The sequence below is a fragment of the Pterocles gutturalis genome, unplaced genomic scaffold (assembly GCF_000699245.1).
Source record: "Pterocles gutturalis isolate BGI_N339 unplaced genomic scaffold, ASM69924v1 scaffold21956, whole genome shotgun sequence".
Taxonomy (NCBI): Eukaryota; Metazoa; Chordata; class Aves; order Pterocliformes; family Pteroclidae; genus Pterocles; species Pterocles gutturalis.
Genome location: NW_010101112.1, coordinates 66,827 through 86,884, shown reverse-complemented (window position 1 = coordinate 86,884; position 20,058 = coordinate 66,827). Strand labels below are relative to the sequence as shown.

General features: G+C 39.5%; 1 protein-coding gene across 1 annotated transcript in view; it reads right to left on the bottom strand.

Moving 5' to 3' along the window:
• LOC104468231 (nesprin-2-like) overlaps positions 1-20,058 on the bottom strand; it is a 170,744-nt gene that overhangs the window by 100,334 nt on the left and 50,352 nt on the right. Inside the window, 16 exon segments of the mRNA XM_010082294.1 lie at positions 157-313; positions 1,108-1,373; positions 1,757-1,972; positions 3,383-3,527; positions 4,473-4,795; positions 6,293-8,402; positions 9,554-9,819; positions 10,212-10,367; positions 12,544-12,701; positions 13,906-14,062; positions 14,230-14,232; positions 14,876-15,010; positions 15,517-15,873; positions 16,757-16,921; positions 17,658-17,970; positions 20,003-20,058. The exon segment at positions 20,003-20,058 is cut by the window's right edge and continues 30 nt beyond it. Of these exon segments, the coding sequence (XP_010080596.1) occupies positions 157-313; positions 1,108-1,373; positions 1,757-1,972; positions 3,383-3,527; positions 4,473-4,795; positions 6,293-8,402; positions 9,554-9,819; positions 10,212-10,367; positions 12,544-12,701; positions 13,906-14,062; positions 14,230-14,232; positions 14,876-15,010; positions 15,517-15,873; positions 16,757-16,921; positions 17,658-17,970; positions 20,003-20,058 (4,983 nt within the window).

Sequence of the window (20,058 nt, the reverse complement as noted above, 5' to 3'; positions counted from 1 at the left end):
TCCTATTCTGCTGAGACAGATTCATTCTTTTCAAGTCAATGTGCATATGCATATCCATATATTTTGCCACTAATTTTATTTGGAGCAAGTTCAAGCCCCAACATAAAAGAGAACATATTGCAAATACCCTCACACAATAAGAGAGCCGTTACCAACCTCCAGTTGTCCTGCCTTTCCAGAAGCACCTTGTAATAACGCAGATGCTGCATTCTGTAATGTATTTGTCACAGCACTAATTTCTTCAGTGATCTTGTTCCTCTCTTGAATCTCAGCTTTTACAGAATTCTTATGGTCTTGAGCCTTTTCATACAACCTATGAAAGATTTACCGCAAAAATACATTGTGTTAGACTCTACACTAAGAAGTAATCAAAGAGCATGCTTAATACAGGTATTTTAAAAATATATATCTAAACCAACATTTGTCCATATTTTAATATTATGTACTGTAACTAAATCTCTGAGTTTCTGTCCTTTATTGTATCAGTTTCTTCAAAAATGAATCTTGAGATATTGCTAAAAAAAGTATGCTTGGTAGACCAAATCAGATAGCATGCATATTTGAACAGCAAACAGAACTCAAGTTCCCAGAATCTGAAAACACCAGCAGAGCAGAAGATGTTCACAAAGATTTCCCTGTCAAAAAGCAAGCATGGAGAAGGCCGAGTACAATCACAGATTTGCAAAAAACATTTGAGGCAAATGTTAAACAGTGGCACTCCCTCACTAAGGTAAAAAGTCATACTGTTGCAAAAAGCACAGGGTCTGATTTTCATAACAGTGGAAGACTCACACACCTCATTCAAGTTCACAAGAGGTTAGAGCCTCCAAAATCGACCATTATCGCTTCTGATTCCTTCTACATTTGAACACAAATTGCAGCCCACACATGGTATGGCCAGGCTCAAGTCTCCTCCCTAGCTACTATCTCCCCATGCCTCTGCTAGAGACAGCAAATGGGTTACATGGAGCATTGGTCTGACCCAGTAGGACATTCACTTTCTTTTTAAGTGCATTACAGCTTTCATATATTCTTTAATACCCAAAAATCTCTGTGCTCATAAGCAGTCCTATGTCATTTCTTCAACAGAAATTTCACATCACTTACTTTTTACAGCGATCCTGCATTGCATGTATCTCACATAAGGCGGGAAGGGCAGCTTCTGCCTCAGTATTTTCAGACATATTCAGGATGTTTCTTATTCGGTGAAGAAGTAAGAGTAAGAGGAGCTGTTGCTGGTTGATGTTTTCCTCAAATGAGTTCACAAAATCTAGTAATTCTATCAGTTCCTCTCTGCTGGCCTTTTCTTTCTCTTTAAGACTTTCTGGCTGTTCTTCCTGGAGCTTATCGAGAATTATTGTTTCTCGTTCCAGCTAAGTAAACAGCATGTCAAAGCATGAGATAAAGTGCTTTTTTATTCCATCAACTTAAGTTACATTATTCATTTACTGATACACATGACTAAGTATTGAGAATTACATAGCCATAGAGCTTGAACCTCTGAAGCGTGCCAAAATATTTGAGTTTGCTCAAACAAAGCACATAACCCCATACAGAGTTGTTCTGGGTTCCGAGAATTTACGCTATGAATATCACCATCGTTTTTGACTCCAGGTTCAAGAAAAGCTGGGGATAACTGGCTGATCAGTGGGTGGGAAATGATGTTCTGCACTGATCTCAGCCCTTTACAGGCCATTTTGCTGGGGGTCCCATCTGAACCACATTCCCCAAACTTAAAGTTTTTCGAGCAACTCACCTCTTCATTGATGAATTTCCATTCCTGTTTCAGTTCTTCACAGTTAATTTCCAGCCCTTTTGCTGCCTCAAGCAAACCCAGCCAATTTTCCCACAGCACTGTTACCATCCTGCCAGGTGCCCTGTCACTTCTCTTGCATAATCTCATCAGCTCTCCAGAGACCTGCCTCAGCTTCACAAGATCATCTTCAGCTGAGTCAATGCTGGAGACTAAGATCTTAGAGGAAAAGTAAACAAGTAATAAATAAAACAATACAGTTAGAAGCATTCAGTAACATGCCGAGGATCCTCTAATAAAATGGCATTAACGTCACTGAGCTGGTTGAACACAGTTGTAATGAGAGAATCCTGTTGGCTAAGACCATGGAGAAAGATGAGGTAAATAAAACAAGCAAAACAAACAGAAAAACAATGTGCCCAGGCAATTAGGTTGTTCTTACTTCTTTCTGGTTATTTGGAAGTGCCCTGGTTTCAGCTGGGACAGAGTTAACTTTCTTCATAGTAGCTAGTGTGAGGTTTTGTTTTGGATTTGTGCTGAGAAGGCAGCTGATCACATACTGATGTTTACAGTTGCTGTCAGGACAGTCAAGGACTTTTTGCTTCTCATATTTTGCCAGTGGCTACAGGTGGAGGACAAGCTGAGAGAGAGCACAGCCCCAAGTACTGGCTTAGGATTCGACCTTAGGTTTATGACTGAGACCCAAATTGGCCAATGGTATATTCCATATCATGCACATCATACCCAGTATTTAATGAGCGGCTATCTGGAAGCTCTGGGCTCTGGGTTGTCTCTGTTCTCTCGGTCAGCTCTGGGTCTCTCAGACTCTCAGGTTCTTATCTCTTTTCTGGGATTGCAGTTTTGGGACTCTCTCTGCTCTGGGATCATTAGCCAGGAACAGACTGAGCCTCGGTCATCAGGTTGTGAGCAGTTGCGCTGTGTATCACTCATTTGTACATTTGTATATATTACTATTATCATTATTATTTTCAATTTTTTTGTAGCTTAGTTATTAAATTGTTCTTCTCTCAACCCATGAGTCTCTTTTCCCTTTACCCCTTTAATTCTCTCACCCATCCCCAGGACGGGGGAGGGTAATTGAGCGGCTGTGTGGTGTTTGCTGCTAGCTGGGTTTAGTCATGTCAGGAAGGGAAGAGAAATGAGCAGGAGTTGCAGGTATATAAAATGACAAGCCTTTAATATGGCAAGTACTAAAAGAGAAGGCAGCAAAGGTTCATTATAGCAGAGGTCTGGTGGGGAGGGAGCAAGAGAGTCCTGGGTGGGGAAATTGGAAATTCTCTGATTTTTCACTTCTGAGGTAAAAGACCAGCAATGTTAGAAATCTGGTCAGTCCTGATCCTGCAAAGAAGCAATGAGGGATCTGAACAGAAATGCAACCTTGTATTAAGCACACATAGTGTTTGATTTCTACAGCAATAAGATGTACTTCATTTTACATGGTCTATTATATTCCAGTCTTTTTGGAGGTATATAAATATATTCTGTGGTTTTATATATACGTAATTACAGGATAAAGAATTTCACTTCTTTCACTATGATATCATATGGTGTGCATAGCTGCATCACAGTTTTGTATGAGCTTTTCAAGTTCTTCAGAGCCTCTCTTACCTTGCTTGCTTCTAAGTGCTCCAAAGCTTCTTTATAAGACATTGGTATTTGGGATAAAGACTGTCCAAGCATCTTTTCCAGTTTGTTAAGGTCATCACACACCTTATCTTTGGTTTTTGTGTAGCTTTTGTATTTTTCAAAATACCTGTAGGAAACAATTAATAGACCAATTAAAATTCGTTGTGGTTACTCCTCTCTCCAACCATAATGTCCACTAGAATAAAAAAAAAAAAATCTCCAATTAGCATTTGTTTTACACTTCAGGTCCAATATCTGAGATACTTTCGAGATGCAGGTAGAAAGGCCCCAGAGGTAAAGAAATATAGGTATGTATATCCATATATCAGCCATGGAGCTGCTCAAAAGGACTGTATGTCTTGATCTAAGTCTCTGTCTTCCTCAGACATTAAAAAAAATGAGTTCCCAGTTTGAAACACACATTCTATTTGTCCCTACGATTTCTTATTTCTTTATCTTATCGTGTTTTTTCTATTGCCAAAGCCTTTAGAGACATCCAATTCTTTGACTATAAAAGCAGATTTTAAGGTCATGCTCAATAAAACTAGAAGCACTGGATCATGAGCAAGCAATTTAAAAATCCTTTATCTCCCAAACTTTTTCCGTACGTGCATCTGAAGGTCCTTCAGACCTCTTCCATACCTATGTTTGAAGGAAGGCAACTATGACCTGTGTCTTGTTTGGTCTTTACTTTCTCAAGCCATCAGAATAGCCTACGGAAGACATGCATTAGGGGCCCTCTGAAAACTATTCTAACCTGCACCAGCACTAAACTAGAGACTGTTGAAATGTGCTTTCTTCTGATTGTGGCACCATATGACACTCAGTTCAGCCCCATACACACTTTTTGGAATATACTAAAAATGATTGCACTGTAAATTATTAGCAATATGATCATTGTCCGGTAATTTTCCTCCCATTACAAGCACATCTGTGAAAAACAGAAATGCTTACAGTTCTTTCTGCTGAATTACCTGGTTCTATCAGAGCAGACACAACATTGCATTTATTATCAGTCAAATTAGGACTCTCATAATAAGGAACATGATCTAGGATGATCTCTTAAACCTACCTCTGTTCATCAGCTTCCTTTCTTTGAGCCTTCTCCCTTAACACCAAACTCTTATTGAGTAGTTCTGTTAAAGTATTTTCCAGACATATTTTGTCTTCTGGTTTCACTAGGTCTTTCAGCTTGGAGTAGAGGTTTTCTATGTTAGCCTTTGCAAAGTTGAACTCTTCTTGTTTCCATTGTGGGGTTTGATAGACCTCCTCTGAGCTACTGAGTTCTGCTGCGGCAGACTGTATTCGGGCTTCATAGTCCTCGAGGAACCTGGCAGCCCTCTGAACAGCCTCAGTATAAAGCTCACCAGTCTTACATGCATCCTCCAGAGCACTCTGAAAGTGTTAAAAAGAGAAATGAACAATCAAGAAAGACTGCTGTGCTCCTCTGGATCATCAGATGGTCTTCTCAGAATTCACACCTGGTTGTCTTTGACATCAATGCTCCCAGAAGTGGCATGAGGAGGTGAGGGAGAATACATGGCAAACGCACTCTGCTACTCGGGTAGTCACAGAGCCGTGCTTTAACCAACGGATCGCTTGCCCTCAACCATAGGAACAGGAGTTATGAGGGAACTGCCAATAAAGGGGAAGTCCAGAGAGAAGGATGGCAGGACACAAGAGCCATAAGATCCCTTATGGAGATGGCAGTATATGTCCTGTTCAGACAAGGAAAGCCCTCATGCAGATCCTTATTCTGCTCCAGGGGATATCTCCACTATGACTTGCCCAACTATTTCTCACTAAACCCTCTTCTTGTATGTATTTATACACAGAATGATGTGTGACTTTGCCAGCTCTTGGATTCCCACAGGGCAGATAAGCTTTGGCATTGTGCTTCCCACACAACACCCTAGCAGTGAAGTTGAAGAACAGCAAACCAGGAAATATGGCAGCAAGACCATAAGTCCATCAGGATGCTGTTATTAGCTATTACCTCATATTTCCTCATTTGTGTCCACTGATCTCTTGGGCAGTCAGGGCACAGGTCTTCTTGACCAGGACACAGTTCCAGAATCTCTCTGGTATGAAGCTTACCACTCTTCTGGTTTCCAGCATAAATTCATTCACTAACTCTTTCTCCTTGTATTAACAATGCCCTTTAGCTTAAGCAGTCCTTTTCCATCCATTAAGTCCACCTCCAGCCTAATTACACTTCTCAGCTAAATTTCCCACTTGCCCTCAGCTTATCAAGTTCAGCAAGTTCAGTTTTATTAACTGGCCTCAACATTCCTCATCCCTCTGACAGCATCCATTCCAATTTGAGTGGACCTTTCCTGACAAAGGCATCAAGAATCGGTTTGATCCTCCAAGAATGCCTCATCACTGCCCTACATACTTGTGTTAAAGCCTTGGATCCCAGTTGCTTTTCCTTTGCTCACCCTCGCTGAGGCCCGATCACATTGGTTTGACATGTGCTTTACTCTCCTTGATCATTCCCAACTTCTGGTATTTTCATCATTGTCACTATTGAAAATGTTACATGAAATCAGTCCCAAGAATAATCCCAAGACAATTGCAACCAGCCTCTCCTCAGCTCAATATTTCAATACAACCTTTTCCTTCCTCCCCATCCTTTACCTTTCTTTTCTTGTGCTAATCCCCACTGCTTGATTATAATCAAACTGAATACAACTAATTTTTTTGTATCCTTAGTTTCTTGTCATGATTCCCACCATATCCACCAATACAGACGATGATGGGCCAATTCAGTTATTAGAATAAAAAGGAAGATACAAGTCACAAAAATATAAACACTAAAGTCACAGACACCCAACCTAATTATTGGGAAAAGACACATGGCCATACTTTACTTTTACTAAATATACTTACAACACGGGCAGCAATGTCTGTCTTCAGTTGCATTTCATGATCTTGCAGCATCTCTAATTTTGTTTCTATACCACCAGCAAGAGATTTTTCCTCTTGGTTTTCCCTCTCTTTTTCCATTATACATTTAATAGCAGGAAACTTCACTTGCATCATATTCTGAATTGCTTCCCATCGCATCTTTTCATACTGCATCATTTTTATGTCTATCAGAAGTGGCTGCTGGAGCTCTGATTGAATATGCTTTATAATGTGGAATATATGTTCTCCTTCATTCTGGATATCTTCATCGTTTACACACTGGAGACCAGAGACCAAGCTTTGAAGAAACTGACTCAATTCCTCAACATCTTTTTCCAGGATCTTTATTTCTTTCATCTTAGATTCTTTGAATGGTGTATTAACGACCTCATTTTTGTTTACTTGATTTGCTACCTCCTGGGTTAAGTACAAGATTTGTTGAACTGTCTGAAACAGAATCTGTGCAGATATAAGATTCTCAGCAGGAGAAGAGCTAGAGCTATCACTTAAGATGTTAGCTTCTTTTCTTACAATGGATGTCACAGTCTGGATTTCATTTAGCAATTCTTGAATCTTATCACATTCCCTAAGAACATTATTGAAGTGTATTATCTTTCCTTTAATTTTATTTTTAATTTTTAAAAAATTAGTTTGCAATTCACCCAGCTGCACTGAGTCCCATTTTAGACCTACACATTCAAAGATTTCTTTGTACTTCATTATTTGTGACAAATTGGACTGAAAAGCTAATACTTTTTCTTTAAGTGCTTTGCATTTATCCTTCACTTCCTGCTTGGCACCTAATAATCCATCTTCTTCCAGGTTCATTTCACCATACTGTAGATCATTAAGATCCAGCTGCAATGAAGCTATTCCGTCATCAAACTCTTTGTGGACAGCTATCTTTTTTTGTACTTCACGAAGTTTACTCTGAATTTGCCTCTGTGTCTTCCTTGCTCTATTCTTCAGACTTCTCAATTGATCAGTCAAAAATAGTTGTTCAGACAGGCTCAGTTCCCCAGCTGTGACCTGACTCTCTTTACAGTGAGATGAGATAAGCCCTTCTATTTCCTGTACATCCTTTAAAATCTCCTTTAAAATGGCTTGTTGATCGATTAATTCTGAACATGTGCTGGTTTGGTTCATGTCAGGCCTGGCAAGCATCTCGGCATTTCGAAGCTGATTGTGAACTTTTTCTATTTCTGCAATAAGCCTTTGCCTCTCCTCCAGCTGGAGCTCTAGGTGCTGCAGTCTTTGAGCTGATTTTAAAGCAAGAGCCTTGTATGAATTCTGCAGTGTTTGTAGAAGGAAGGTCATATCAGAGATCTCCTCTGGCTTCAAGTTGGGAATGATGCGCTGGAGCTCACAATCCAGTGATACAATCGCAGGCTCTCTGCTTAGAACTTCCGTCCTCATAAGATGACAACTTCTGATCTGTGACATAACATCACTGGGGAAAAGTGCTCCTTTCTGATCAAGAGAAGACAGTGCATCTTTGACCCATAAAATATTTTCTTCCAGCCTCTTCATCATTTCATGTTTCATGAGAGCAGGACCAGAGGTCTGAACATCCTCTCCAGGAGTCTGTCGGGCTGATAATGCTTCCACTTTGCTCTGCAGATCATATATAGAGTTCTCCAAAGCTACCTTCTCTTGTTCACTCCAAATTCTTTTCATCTGCACTTCAATCCTTCTTTTTAATAGAGAAAGACCATGTTTAATGTCTTGTAGCTCTGTAGTCCAAAGTGTAGGGCATTTGGCTATTCCTTCAGCTGAGGAACAGGATTCTGCTTGTAAATACTGTTCTTGTATCAGTTTCTGAATATCCTTTGCTGTTTTCATGAACAGGTTAAATTCATCAATTTCTGCCACAACTTGATCATGTTTCTTTTGCAGTGTTTGTTCCATGTGTTGCCACCATTGCTCCAATTGCCTCATTTGGCTTTCAGTTAACACTTTATCCATGCACGTTAAATGCTGAGATAGACTTTCTTGCTGAGTTTTCAACTGCTTTAAGACATCTCTTTCTTTTCGTAAAGACTCAATGCATGCCTTTATTTTCTCCAGAAGAACTATGTTGTTCATAGGGCCCCTGCCAAAAAGATGAGTAGTGTTTAAAAAAACCCCTTTCTCCTAAAACATGGACTAGACACATTTTAAAAAGAGAATCTCACTGTTTAGAAAATTATTTACTCACTTTATTCACTTAATCACATGTATCTTTCAATGTTCCTCCACAAATTTCCCAAAACCTGTTGCAGTACCGTTTCTTGCTTATATGTAGAGCATTAGTTATTTCTAGAGATCTCTTCAGGAAAGTTACATTCTAATGTATATTGTCTAAAATTGCAGTATATACTAATCTAGAACGTATCATTTCCTAAAGGAATGTAGCCTCCATTTAAAGTTACAATAAATAAAATTTTGAAAATCAACAATACTGTTAAGTCATCTGTAAGTGAATTAACCACATTTTATGGTAATTTCTGATTTACAACAAAGATAAAACTTAGCTATAAGAAAAACTTCAAAGATTCCCATTCATTCAAGATTAATTTGGAGGATTTTATCTGCTCCTCTTTTATTTTCAGGAGTATTTTGAAATTCCCACCTAAAATACATTTAGTAGCTAGATTTGTATTCCATTTTTTAATATATTTGCTGTAAATTAATAACTTCATTAATGATTTTAAAGATTTTCAAATTATTGTGACACATTAGTGTGACCAATAGGCTAGTTCCATGTTTTGAAGGCTAATTCATAAAATAATATTTTGTGTGCATAGGTTACCTCTGAATTGGTACTGTAGACTTATTTATTGCCACAGAATTCTTCCTATCAAATAAGATTAATTTTCAGAGCAATGAGATTTTTCACTCAGAACAAAAATAGAACTGATGGTCCTTAAAGAAAAATTAATATTTAATGTCTGTCATATTTTTTAAAAAATATTTGATATGGCTTTTAGGTAGGTTTTTAGCACAGCAAACATTTATTTGTTTTGCCTAAAAAATAAAAAGAGTAGACGTTGCTAAATGACAGCAGACAACCACCAGAAATGCTTCTGTTTAAGGCTGTTTAAACTTAGAAACCTATGAGACTTCTCTAGCTACTTAACATTAATGAGATATTACCAAAAACATGGTATTCTTGTCTGAGCATTATTGAAGTACGGCACAGAATTCAGTCTAGAACCATATTAGTTCTGCAACCTATTAACAGAAACCCTCAACTATACTTACATTTTTATGTTATCTTTTTCTGTTGACAAATTTTTCATTGAGGACTGTGCGGCAGAAAGATTTTGCTGGTACTCATTAATTAAACAATACTGTTGTTGCTTCACTGCCTTAACAGCATCCAGTTCTTGAAGCAGCCTGTCCCAGCAGGGCACCGCAGACTCTCTGGTTTGCAGCTCTGCTCTGTTTGATCCTGTTGCAGTGGGAAATGCTTCTTGACTATGACACAAAGTTTTTGCTTTCCATGTTTTCAGTTCAGTTTGTAAATTCTACAATCAAGCCCACCACAGACAGAGGATTAAAAGAGGATCTTAAATACTTTCAGCACAAAATACAGTTAAATACTGATACATCTGAAAACATATGCTTGCGCAGTCACATACAAATGAGCATGGATGCCGACACATCATGGAAGCACATTCACAATCACAGGTGTATCTACTACTGCACTCTAGAAGAGCAGTACAAAATATGGTATTTACATGGACATATTTGCATTAAGGTACAGTCTTCCTAGATTACCTGGCAGACAAACTGACTAATCTTCCAGTCAAACCTCAGATAAGATTATATGCAACAATTTTGTTTTGCCCAAGTGAATCATAATTCTCTAAGTGTATCACTGCATTAACAATGAGGAATAGTTTTGCAGCTTCCATACCTCCAGCTGTTTTAATTGTTCATTTATGAGAACAATATCCAGTTCAGCCACTTCATTTTTCAGGTCATTGACCTTTTGCTCCTCTTCCAAATATTCAGTGTTTCCTCGCACACCAGGAAATAGTTCTTTCTGGACAACCACTTCTGCACCTGTGTCCTACAACACAAAACAGGATTCTTATTTCTGAAGGTCCTAAACCAACAAGTTTTCTCACTGCAGCAGTTTGCTTGACATTTTTAAGCCATGCTTAAATCCTGCTGTGGCTTTCCCCATGGCCTCTGTGGGTCAACCAGGACCATCACTACCCACCACCGCTGCAATCACCGTGGCTTGCCAGCACTGCTCAGATAGCTATGAAATCTCTGCTCATGATTTTAAGTTTGAAAATCTGATATCCTCAACTTCAAATAACATCCTCCCTGCACCCACCTCTGCTACTGATAAATTCACAGGTCCGTCTTGGCTTCTCCCACTCCTCCTTACACATTCACAGACCTTTACCCTCTCCTAACACCCACATTCCTTCTGCTCAGCACCTGCCTTGATACACTGCTGTGTCCTTCACCAGGACCATCTCTTCAACTGTTCTTCACAGGGCAACTCATACCTGAAGCAGCTTGGCTGTAACATGGCTGCTACTCCCACAAGTGCTACCCGAAATCAAGGGTAAGATGAGAGCATTAGGAGCCCTGTCTTGATTGGGATGGGGGGAAGGGGATGGGGGGCTCCAGAGCCAGTTCCTGGCACTGCCCATCATTTCCCACAGTGACAGAAGGACAAGTCACTTGGGGTATGGCCGTGTTTAACAGCCCATCAGCTGAGCTTATGTTGTTGCCCAAATGGATGTTCTTAGACAGCAAATCACCTTCAGCTATTGCAGACAACAAAATAAATTAAATATCACAGGCTTATTGGGTCACATGGCAATACCTTAAAAATCTTTCTGCATTTCCCTTCCCCAAGTACCTATGTATATCTGGAATAAACTGTTTCATGTATAGACTTCACATGGGTGAGTGCACGCAAATATACAGGTAAGACTACAGTGTGAACTTCTCCATGGTACCAACATATAAAATGAGCAACAACAAAAAAAATCTGGTTTGATAAACTTACTGTATTGCTACTTTAGATGCTATTTTACTAGGAAGCAGCCAGCTATCCCTGCAGCCATATCACTTGTAAGCTGTCACTGTCGTCTGTCTCTCTGTGGGTGATGAGCTATCCAAAATATACCTGCTTCCAAGTGTGGGAAACACGTAGCACATTGCAGACATTATTGGAAAATAATTATTCTATTTATTTGAACTCTTTTGGTTATTTTCAGTCACAACTGAAGGGGACTATGAAATAGTCAATCAGAAAACTTTTCCATTTCTCTGTGTACACAGTTGTATCAATTCAGACATAAGATTTCATCTTAAGGGACTTTGGAATGCTATAGAACTGAAGTAAGCAGAAAAACTCAGCTAAGCTATCCCAGAGTGAGGAAATCCACTTTACCAGGTTGAAATATAAACGCATCAAAACGCATAGGACAGTAAGTGTCCTGACACTAAGAAAAACCTCAGGATTGCTGTGTACATTTTGCTTTTTTGTATGACACTCTCAGTGTACACCGTGGCACTGCCTCCCCAGATACACAGACACATGGATAGTGTCAATCTCCCCACACAATAGTTTTAATGTTCCCCGTAGTTTTTCAGGCCATCAGATGGTTGGAGATTTTGTTGAGTTTTCCAGTCAGAGCAGATGTGTAAGTCCCAGGTAGGACCTGCCAATGGACAGGCCAGCTGTGGACCTGCCTATAGATCTAACTGTGAGGTTTAGATCTGGCCCGACGTTCAATTTAAGAATGTGGTGACCAAGGATCAGTCATGGGGCACTTGTGATGTAACACCCTTACTCTTAAAGAAGAATAGACTTAGTAATGTCATTTAGTAATGTACTTTGTTATTCATTCAGCTTGAATTTATTCTCCTTTCTCTATTTTATTTCATTTATTTTCGTATGGTGGCAGTCTGTCACAGCTAACTATAATAACATGGAAAGAAGTTGTATTGATTAACAATTTAAAGAGAAACTCTAAATATCATAAAATAAAGACTGATTATAACGTCTCTGAGAACCAATATCGCTCTTTTGAACAGATCCACTGAAAAATATGATAAAGTTCAAAACTACAGTGGACAGAACTATACACAATGGTCTTGATTTTGACGCGACAGTAATTGTCTCTTCTTTTATAACAGAATTTCAGCTGAAGCACACATGGAAACAAAAATTCAATTACTCTGACAAATGCAACTTGAAATAACAGAATGTGGGTTACCTCACGTGCAGAAACTGGGGGATTAGATTCCAGACCATCTTTCTCAGCTGCTGCAGATTTCAGATCTTGACTCTTCTGGCACACCATTTGTTGTACCTGCTCCACATCTTCTTTGGATGATTGACTCTTAACATCACTAGGTTTCTCCTTTTGGTGTAAGAAAAATAAAAGAAACATGTAATCAAAAAGATGTAATCAAACCCACTGGGTAGTAATTACAGTACTTGAAATGACAGAGTTATGAAGCCCATAATTATAGGTAGATGAGGAAAACCACAATTACATCTCATGATCTATTGTGGGCAAGGTTATGGCAAGTGAAACCATTTAGATGAAGCAGTGCTGTAATTTTGCCATAAATTTTTAGAAAAATTGCAGTTTGCAAATGTTCTTCCTCTGACCTATGCTGTTCATGTTTCAGTGTTCTAAGCACGGACCTTGAACTGTGCACCCCTAGATGCAGTCTGGAATGCATCTTTTAAAAGGTTTAGCAATCTTGTACTTGTACTGTAGACCCACAGTCTGTATTTAGACACTCAGCCGATCACCAGCCAGGATATTCCCGTGGACAGCCTGGGGATTTGCTGTATGTACAAGCTGAGGTTTTTGCTGACTGTAAGTTCTGCCTGAGTTTTTTAACATCTGGGGACAGATAAAATGAAACTATCACCTATAAAAATAAAGAATGGCAAATCCTTACAGCATGACCATGGTGGAGAGCACAGCAACAGGGAACTATCCATGCTGCATGGATATCTGAGCTAGTGGCTGCAAGTCAGATAGGATACACACTGAAAGTAGCCCACCCGCAACCCACAATGAAGAAATTTACACCAATGCTCAGCAAGGTCATGAGTGCACACTGTGCTCCATCCTGTCACAACTACACTGCTTTCAGCACCTCACACAGTTTGCTAAAACTCAAGGTCTGAGAAGAGTCTGGCTCTGTCTTTTCTGTAACACCCCTGCAGGGAGGGGATGATGGCGAGACTCCTGTCAGCATTTTCATCTCCAAAAAGAACTGAGCCTCTTCCCACTCATTATGGCTCTAGCTCCTATACAGTGCTCTAGTTTGTCAAAATTCCCCTTGTACCAGAGTCCATCAAACAGGACACAAACCACTTTGTGGCAGCCCATGGTAATGTAAAAAAAAAAACAAACCTCCATACAAACTTTAAATGTACAGGAAAGGATTCCGAGAGTTAACACATACTAGGTATACAGGACACTGAGCAAAAATACCCCAGTTTAACTGGAAGTTTTTATTATTTATTAGTAGTATCATCCCCACTGCAACTAAACTGTATAAATATACCCTCAAATTCAATCACTCTTGTGTAATGTCATGTCCAATTACCTCTGCTGGACAGGTTTCGTTTCTTGTTTCACCACCTTCAGTACCAACACCATCCTGGTGCCTTTCCAGTTCTGCTTCACCACCCTGAACCATGTCATCCAGAATGTTCTCTTGGACTCTATCATGTTTGTCCATACCTGGGCTCTCATTATCAGTCTCCCTCTGATTTGAAAAATACAAAATGTTTACAACCAGTAAAAGTCACAGTCCAAAATCTAAGTTGACTAAGGAATATCACACTTCACAAGCTGTCTGCTCCATCTTCAGTTTAGCTTAATGAATGAAGGAAAAGACTGAGGTAACCCAAACCCAGAGTCTCTTAGAAACACTTGCTCAGATCGGTTTGCCGTATCAGGACCATAATCACTATGAAACAATTTCAGGACAAACCAAGCAGGAGTAAGTGCTCACATGATTTTTAATACTGTCAGAGAAGTTTCTGCTTAGACATTTGACAGCTCTAACTATTGATCTTGCTCCTTCTCCAGAAATCCCACTATGGATGGTTTCCACTCTGATATTTTGATGGTCATCTCCCCCAGCTATTCAATGGTCAGGTCGACGAGGCAGTTCTCTAAATCGTTCCCTCAGCTTTGCACACGTGAAGCCATTTACAGTGTGAATGTCCTGAGGTCTCCTAAAGATCAGTGGTTCCATGTTAGCGACCTCTCATTACCTACCTTGTGCATGCAGGTGACAAAACCTGTTGAAATCACAGGTATATTGCAGGTTTTGCATCAGGGAGAAAGTGGGTCCAAGCCCTGGAGGCTTGTAGAGATCATCACGTTGATCTCTTGTACACTTCACATGTGCAAGGCTGAGGGAGAACATAATTTATAATTCCTTTCATCAGATAAGGAAAAGATGTCTCTATAAGGCTACAAATTTTAAGGAATTACATATGAATTTCTAGTGAACAGACACACACACACAGATATATATATATACTGATAGGTAAACACATTTGTCAGGCACCTGAACAGTCGGCCCCAATCCGTCCTTGCTTTGACAGACACCCTGTGATGGGCTGTCTGACAATACATTGCTTTCCTCCAAAAGTGGATCATTTTGCTTCTCTTTCTCTGACATATTTCCATTTACATCTTGACCCTAAGAGAAATGACATAAAAGAAAACCTGCTTGTGTAAGCATAAATATTGCATTTTAACATTAAATCTCTGAATGGCAAAAATTATTATCAATGGAAGCAAACAGGACAAGTATTGTGCTGCAGTTCTAAACAAGTCTTACTGGTTTAAGAGAAGCTCTCAAAGTTCTTTGGTATAGGTATATCTGCAATTTTCTCATCTATACACCTTCTCCCTTTGTGCCCTGACAAAGGATACCTGCTCTAATTATGTGCAAGAGAAAGCTATATGCAGGTTGTGTTTAAAAACTGTGGTTTGGAATAGACATTATTGGCTTGTTACAGACTTGTTATAACAAGTTAAGGGAGTTCTCCTCCACATCTTTGATTTATACATATATATTTACAGAAGGTTTAATTTCAGTGAAATTAAGGATGCAATATAGGATGCAACATACAGAAGGAATTGAGACGCTGCTGTCTCTTTAACCAGTCTTCCACTGTCATTACTGTCAACAAATACACTCACATCCTGCGTTTCCAAAGGCTCCTTTAACTCCACTGCTGTGAGGCTCTCTTCTGCAGTGAAAGGAGTATCAGAAGTGATCTGTACTTCTCTCTCCAGCATTGTATCTGCCTTATCTTCCATTTGTATTTCATTACCAAACCCATCTTTTAACTCAAGGGCTTCACTGAAAATATTTTCCTCCTTTTGCTTGACATTTTCAAGTCTTTCTTCCAGACTCCTGTGTTCACGCTGAAGTGTTTCAATCTCATCCTTAATAAACTTCTGTCCTGGTGAAGAGGTGTTTTGTTTAACAGCTTCTGCTAAAACTAAAATCTTCTTTAACGTGTCTTCGCATTGACTAAGAGGTGCTTGTTGTTCCTTTAAACATGAAGAAAACATTTTATTGAAAAGTATCTTCACTCAATATACTTAATACTAAGATCTAAAGTCAATCACTAAAATCACAAATATTTGTTGTGAACAACAAACTGTGCTGAAAAGTACACGCAGACCTATTCGCTGCAGAAAGTCAAATACTAAACCACTGAATTTAGTTAGCCATTTTTACGAACAGAGAACACCTGAAGCTATGAGCATTATTATGACAATGATAAAATAATCAGTATGCTGTGAGGTGCGTGGTGATCTTTCCAAGTTCTGGACAGATAACCACCTCCCTCTCTTACTCTTTTTTACTTGTCAGAGATACAGCGGATTCTGGAGGAAGGGGAATTGCAGCGATATATATCTGAGCTACAGTGTCAGCTTTCAGTAGCTCTCTGCACTCACAGCTATAAGACTGTTATTCATTCTGCCAACGTGCAAAAGAATGTCTACTAATGCATGAAAGACCCTTCTTAAAACTGAACTTGGCTCATTGACATTTTCCAAGCTTTCCACTCTGGCTAATTTAAAGACACCTACTAACACCAAATTTCATCATCTCTTTCCTTATTACGCTCAGAGACAAAAAAAAAGCAAACTTGCAACCAATCAAATTGAAGAAGCCTGCGTGCTTGAGCTAGGACAACTCTACCTTCAGTTCAGCTGACAGTAAATGTCCACTCAGTTCATTGAGAGTGGTTTTAGGCCTGCATTTATCTTGATAATAGGAACACATCACATATACTTTATCTTTTAGAAAGGTTTCTTAGTTTTTCAGTTCGACACCATTAGCAGTTCTCTTTTATAAATGTGATGGTCTCTACAAGAACCTAGGGCATGGATCCACTTTCTCCATGATGCAAAACCTGCAACATACCTGTGATTTCAACTGGTTTTGCTCAGCTGATGGTTGTTCTGTTGCTGGACCTTCACAATCAGCAAGCTTCTCAGAGACAGTTTTCAGCTCAGTGCTCAGGGCTGCTACCATATCCTGAAACTGCTGGTGCTCTTGAACGCGACTTTCCAGGGTCTGCACTATGGTCTAGAAACCAAGGAGTTTCTAGGATTAGTCCACTGGTAGCTCAAACAAATATAACACATCCACAGACTGTCACAGCTTTTCCACAACCTCAACAGTACAAAAAAACTTGCTTGTTTTCCATAAATATCCAGCTAACCACAGGTGCACAGAAAATATCTTGCCCTCTTCCCAGCACATCATGGACTCCACCATGAACGAAATCTTCATTAGTAGCAAGAAGCAGAACAGTTTGCATTCCATAAGAATATACCTCTAAAAGGGATGTTTTCTATTCAAAATGGATGAAAGATTTGATGCAGAATGCCACACAGAGTGGAAATGCAATTTGCACTAAACTGGGTGGAACTAATAACAAACAAGATGCAGGAAAAGCCTTCCAAAAGGAAAAAAACCTTCCATGGCTTGGAGATTATAGGAACAAATGCTTCATATTATAGCTATCTCAATCTGTTTATATGGGTATAAAGTGTTAGTCTTCACACTTACCTTGGTCTCATTTGTTTAACCATTTATTCTTCTGCAGAGCACAAGGAAGTGAAAAATATGAATTTCTGGTGCTCTTTTTCCCACAGTAAAAGAGAGAGAGGGGAATTCCTTGTCTTTCTATAGATAAACTTTCACCACTCTCAGTTTTACCCATAAACTTGCCAGCTGAATGACACTACAGGCAAGCAGCGAGAACTGCAATCAACAGGCATACCAATAATTTCATAAGGAAAGAGAGTGAGGTTCTAACCTGTAGCTGGCTGAGCAGATTTTCATGTTGCTGTTTTAATTCCAACCATTCCACCTCTGCAAAGCAGGGATCCCCAGTGTGACCCTGTAGGTCATCTTCCTGGCTTTTCAGTTCATTAAATCGGGAAGTTAAGTCTTCTGCTTTCTGCAGGAGGTCGGCATAGTTTGTCAGCTGAGCTTGCTTCTCCTGCAAACCAGGCTGAAGGACAAAACCTATCTCCTGTTGCTGTTTCTCCAATTCAGTTAGAGCCAGTCTCAGATCTTCTTTGTTTTTTTCATATTGCTCCCTGTTGAGCTGAAGTTGCTCTTGAGGGCTAAGAAAAAAATACTGCATTTAATAGTATTTAAAAACTTTTTATTCATTACCTAGAAAATGTCAAATTGTGAACAAGTCGACTTAGAATGAACTTGAGCATACTGAATACTCTTCTTCAGGTTTTAAATTACTCATAGTTTTAAACTGGAATTTTTAATGTGATGAAAATTAAAAACACTGAAGTTGTTGCTGAACTGGACTTAAAAACAGGAAAAGTGAATAACCGTCTTAAAGCTTAACCTATAAGCCCATAGTTTCTAGCATCTGAGATATGATGCTCATGCTCTGTATTTTTCCACTTTTCATTACAGCATAACTTCTGTTTAAATGGGTATGAATCTATTTTCCTTCGTAACTTCTTATGACAGTCTCCCGAAAGGGAATGTTCTGTAGAAGATACTCATTGCACTGGTTGAGGCAGGTGTGGGAAAGCATTTTAGAGATACAGACAACAAAACCAGCGTATGCAATATGGGTCATGTTAGCACAATCTAGTGCCTACTTTCTTGACCCTGACACTGGATTTTGATTTGTGTGCTTTATAAGAATGCATGCTAATCTGCTGCAGGGGAACAGGTTGCATTTATCCACAGGAAATATGCAACTATGATCAGTGAGACAGAAGTAACATTTGTATGTTCACATTTAGTGATAAAGCTCAGATATTTTCCAGATGGAACTTAAATGTCAACATTTGAAAATATGATCCCACACAAACAAATCTAAATAAATAAAATCTGGTTATAAATCTGTAAAGTACAGCAGGATAAATAAGGACAAAAGTAAAGCTTAAGTGTTTTGGTTTTTGCCACTCAAGATTCATATTTTTGGCAAATGACAAATAAAGCATAGCCTCACATACGTTAAGTACTCTTGCTTCAAGTTCCCTATTCCAGCTTCACACTGCTGCTGTTACCATGTCACATCTGTTATTCACAGGCCTGATCCTGCAAGGTCCTGAGCATCTCTTCCGACATGCTGAGCACCTCATCCACTTGCTGTGAAGAGAGTGCCCTGCCTTCTTCTGTGTTGGATCCAATACGGCCAATGCTCTATCTTTCTGAACGCCACTTGTATTTCTTGTACTGAGTGCTCAGTAATAAGAGAAGGCACCTAAATATTCTCAAAAGTACTTTTTAAAATAATTCACACCCTAGCCATTTTTAAAAAGTATAAAGTGGGCCTATTCTAGCTTCCATTGATCTCAGCACAAAAGTTGCCATTGATTTTACTGAAAGTCGGTTCAAGGACATTACAGCAGACAAATCTCTTGAAAGTGCCTGCATGTGCAAAATCGGAACTTCAGTTTATGTTTACACAATGCACCTGGAATCTTCTGACATGTTTTAAAGGAACAGTTTGGATCTCAGACACAGTTGCCACAGTGCCAATGACACTAAAGTGCCTTTGCTGACTTAACAATACCAGCTGACACAGCAAAGAAAGCCTCTCATAGAGCCAGAATAAACCAGGCTTTAAAAACTCTACTGTAAAAATCCCAGCCTCCTGGATTTACTCCAAACTCTCTTCTGAAGCAGTAAGAATCTGTGCAAAGATAGATGGCTTCTCTGCTGGGGAACCATGCTGGGGGCACAGAGCCCAGATCACGTTGCAGGGAAGGGCCACCATGGGTTAAATCAGTGCACCCTCATTGCACAGTCTAATGAAAGAAGGAGCAATGGCTGCACATTTTCTCTTTTTTTTGTTTGGTTGGTTTTTTGGGGGGTTTTTTTGTCCACAAGAGTGGCTGAGCTACTTCAGTATCAAAAGGGAATCTGAGGAGAGCTGGGCAGATCCCATCAGCTGTCCTACCACCCTCCCTTACACCTCCTGGCTACACCCTCCACTTGACTATTCAATCTAAACTGTGACCTGCCCCTCCACAATAGAGCAGAAATACAAGTATTTTTGTAGGTACCTTGTTCTACCCCCAAAGAAAACAAATTCTATGGAACTAGTGCAGGAAGAAGAAAGGAAAGTCAATATAGCAGTAAGTGTTCTGTACTGCCTCTTGGCAAATTCCACATTACCTTCTATATTCAGAGGCTAACCGACAGGGGCTTTCCCACTCGTTCTGGAGCTCCGA